This window comes from Amborella trichopoda, chromosome 6 (assembly GCF_054954075.1).
Source record: "Amborella trichopoda isolate Santa Cruz 75 chromosome 6, AtrichopodaSantaCruz75HAP2 v2.0, whole genome shotgun sequence".
NCBI classification, from domain to species: domain Eukaryota; kingdom Viridiplantae; phylum Streptophyta; class Magnoliopsida; order Amborellales; family Amborellaceae; genus Amborella; species Amborella trichopoda.
Window position 1 is genome coordinate 42,460,928 of NC_142341.1, and position 4,073 is coordinate 42,465,000.

Sequence of the window (4,073 nt, forward strand, 5' to 3'; positions counted from 1 at the left end):
GGGATAAAGGTACAATGCTCCCGCGAGAGCATTTATACTGATACTTCTTTGTTACCGTTCTTTTGCATTCGCCTTTCTCGCTCTTGCAACCGAGTCAACCACGCATCTCGCGAACAAGAACAACTTTATTCCCCCATCTCTTTTTTTTTTTAACAGTGACAACTTTATTCCAAACTTAACCGCCACTTCTCAGCTCTCACAATTACAATTGCCACAGTGGCTCAATTATTCAATCTTAACCCTCTGTGGCTCAATTATTCAACTCGCTCTCTCTCTTAACCCTCTGATGCTCTCTCTCTTAACCCTCTGATTGCAAACTTAGGGTTTTCGTTTTTGGGCCCTCGAGGAGAAAGGATCATGAGCGGTTGAATTTTGTGGTATTGATATTTTTTAGATTTGAAATTGGGGTTTTTTAGGCAATGGAGAAGACAACGTTTGTAGGTTGTTAAGGTTTTCCAGTATTTAGAGCCCTGGGGATCAGGAATTGGGTTTTCCTTTTTGGGGAAGAAAACATCATTGGCTTCTTGAAATTTACGAGCTCTGAGAGTTGGCTGGAATACTGATAGTCACAGGGGAATAAAAGATTAGTTCTTGAGGTTTTATACAATACTTTTGGGTTTTTGAATAGCATGGATAACGGTAGTTGGATGCCTGCTCAAGGCAAGGGTGATCTAGTTCTAACGGATGCTAACGATTGGAGGACAGAGCTTTCAGCTCAGTCTAGGCAGAGGATTGTGAATAAGATGTGAGCTCTCTCTCTCTATCTATCTATCTATCTATATATCTATCTATCTATATATATATATATATATATTTATTGATTGGTAGGTATATTTCTTTTTTTCATTGTTTATTTCTGTAGTCTTCTGCATTCCCAATTTGATAATACTACTTACCCTTGTTGAGATGGACTTGAGGAAAATTGTTTCATGCGGGCTGAACTGCATTTCTACATATGCGGTCTAGAAAGTGTAAAGCATATATCTTAAAGATGGATGCAAGTAGGTTTCATCTAAAAACAATGGAAACGAATGGTCGAAATGTTTTCTTACTAGAAATATTATTTGAAATTTAATTTAATTTTTTTTCTTATATTCATGATATCCATGTTAGAAAATACATGTCCTTAAAAATTAAGTCTTAAAATCCATCTTAGAAATAGATTTTTATTAAGATGCTCGCATTTCTATGCATGCGGGCTTGGCCGCATAGAAATTGGGTCCTTATCTTAATCGTTTGGGAATAAAGAGTATTTATAAATGATCATGGACATCTCTTTATTTTTATATTTTCCCCCAAAAATTTGAACATTGGATCTTCGTAATGACTATTTGCGTATAAGTTGATTGACTATATTTAATTATATAAATTTGAAGTTTCTTTTTGCGTTGGTGACATACACTTGGCCTTGGAATTGAGAATAGGATTGAGCAATACCAGAGGCAATGCCGAAACATTAATATTGGTTTCGGCAGCTGCTATCGGCAGGCGCAACATTGTTCCATATTCAATAGCGGAACCGTTCTCAGAACGGCAATCAAGAGGTTGGAACAAGCCCAGGCCGGAGAATAAGCTTGTCTATTCGTTGTATGAGAAAGGCTATTACTGGCGTGTGCAATCCATATTCATCTTGATCTGCAACTATAGAAGGATCTTGAATTGGTTATACCCCGACCTTCAAGTGGGTAGTGCCTTTCCCACTGGGTCTTGATATGCATATGAATCTTCAATCGGTAGCGTAGCTAGGAGGGTTCTATCTCCCTTAGGAACTGTGGTAAGGGGGCTCATTCCCGTATTAGCTCGCCTGTTTACATGGTTGCCCTAGAAGACAATATAGTTAATAGTATATATTTCTTAGCTTAGAAAGGTACCCCTTTCAGTCCCGTTCTCCGGCTTGTGAGGAACTTTGGTGGTGCCTCTGAACCTGCCGTAAGCCAAGGAAGGGCATCCAAAAGTCCCTGCATCAGGTCTGGTTGTTATCAGCAGGTGTTGTTTTAGGCCTTTGATCAACAGGTGTTGTTTTGATTGGTTAATCATGGAATAAGGTATGAACTTTTTTTTTTTGAGAGTGTTGGCTAATTAGTACTAATGTCAGGTCTTCATCGGATATTGGAGGATTTTCCTTAAATACTAAATGGCTTGATCCATAAAACCACAAGCTCTACTGCTCTAGTTGATGGCCTTTACTGTTTTTCATTTGCAGAATGGAAACTCTTAAGAGACACTTGCCAGCAGGTGACCCCGATGGACTGTCTGTACTCACGAAAATTGCTGTAAGATTTGAAGAGAAGATCTTTACTAATGCTGAGAACCAGGTTCTCCTTTCTCTCCTTGTCAATCTGTAATTTATATTTTTAGTTGTGGATACTTAGTGATTGTTTTCTTGGTTTCCCTTCCTTTTCTTCATCTTTTTCACTTCCTATCAAGAAATTTCATCTCATTCTACAGTTTCATATCCCTATTAAATTTGCCAACTTGGAAGTCTTATTTGGAATGAAATATGAGAATATGACAATGTGAATCTAGAATTGGGTTCGCACTGAATTGTATCATACAATTGGGTATGTAAGATAGAAGTGTATATGTCAGTATCGTGTGAGACAAACACTACTTATTTGCTCTGGTTAGCAGATAATCATTGAAGCCCTACCTAATTTTAGTGGGTAAATCCCTTCAAATAACGTTGTGTCTTGAAGGTTTTTAAATTTGGCTTCTAAACTGCGTCATACATAATGTTTTTGATAAATATTCTGTATATTTAGATATTTCTATTACAAATAACATCCTTTTATTTGAGTATTGTGCATATGGACAGGCATGCATCAATAATCATGCACGTATACCTACGTATTTACATGTGCATGCTACATGCATCTTGGGTATTTGTCATGTGTACACATAATGCCACATAGATGGTTCTGTTGCCATTCTTGTTTGGTTCCATTCATTTTCTTTATTTTTCCTTTCTCAGTTGTTCAACTTCGGGATGATATTTTTTTTAATGTTTTTTAATGTATGGGGTTTAATGTTAGAGCTGTTTCAGTTGGTTGATGTTTTGCATTTCAAATAAAGACTAGTTTTTGTTCATTTGGTAGTGCATAGAACTGGAATGGCTTTCTGTTGTTCGTCCTCATTTTGCAAGTTGTTAACTGGGGAGAAATTCTATATGTCATAGACTTGCCAGCCTTAAAACCTCTCCCCACCAACCCTTGACATGGCAAACTGTGTAAATAAGCAAAGACAAGAAAATCTACTCTTGTGTAGGTTTGGGATGGCATATGCTGGGAGTGAATCAAAGAATTGGAGATCAGCTTTGTGAACAGGTTGAGAAAAGAACTATCACTGAATGAAATAAGTTAACTGAACTGCTTGTGGACTTTGACAGACCCAACATTTTCTTTTTATATGATTGATATCTGACTTTATTGTTTGCATGAACTAATGAATAATTTTACTAACCCACCCAACCTTTTTAGTTGTTTAGGAAGAATCCGGCTTATATGCTCAGAGCTTAACTATTTAATGGGTTCAAAACTCTTCCCATCCATATTAACTTTTAGCACTTATTTGGGAGAATTAGTTAGACTGAATGATCATTGGAACAATTGATTATCTTTAGCTGGCCGTGGAAATAATGAAGCTGAGATAGAGTAGAAGGTATTATGGTTATTGGTTGTTAAGTCAATGGTTTGTCGAGACTTGGGTGTTAATTTTGAAACAAGAAATTTGTGTATTTTGGTATAGTTATTCGTGACAAAATAATTACACATTTATGCTTATGATTCTATACCTAATCCTGTATATCGTGATTAGTTGGATGCTTTATACTCTTATCTGTTAGTCCCTTGTGAGAATCTCAATATTCACATTTCTCACCTCTGAATTATTGATTTCCAGGCAGATTATTTGAGGAAAATATCTCTAAAGATGCTCACTATGGAGACAAAATCTGCCATGGGTAATTCTATGGCATCAAACCCTATTGGAGAAAAACATGCGAGATCATGGTGAACATTTGTCAAGTATAGAAAATTGTTTACTTATGTGCAAAAAATACTGTTGGTGTATATATA

At 36.5% G+C, this 4,073-nt stretch overlaps 1 protein-coding gene across 19 annotated transcripts in view; it reads left to right on the forward strand.

Moving 5' to 3' along the window:
* Positions 1–245: 245 nt before the first annotated feature.
* The window catches only part of LOC18430013 (uncharacterized), a 65,318-nt gene continuing 61,490 nt past the window's right edge, over positions 246–4,073 (forward strand). For all 19 annotated transcript variants that reach the window (XR_016058606.1, XR_016058605.1, XM_088870931.1 and 16 more), the window contains exons 1-3: positions 246–745; positions 2,204–2,315; positions 3,898–4,007. Coding sequence is in view for 17 of the 19 variants with exons in the window: in XM_088870931.1 (XP_088727057.1) it covers positions 630–745; positions 2,204–2,315; positions 3,898–4,007 (338 nt within the window). In the remaining 2 variants the exon portion in view is untranslated. The remainder of the gene's footprint in view (positions 746–2,203; positions 2,316–3,897; positions 4,008–4,073) is intronic.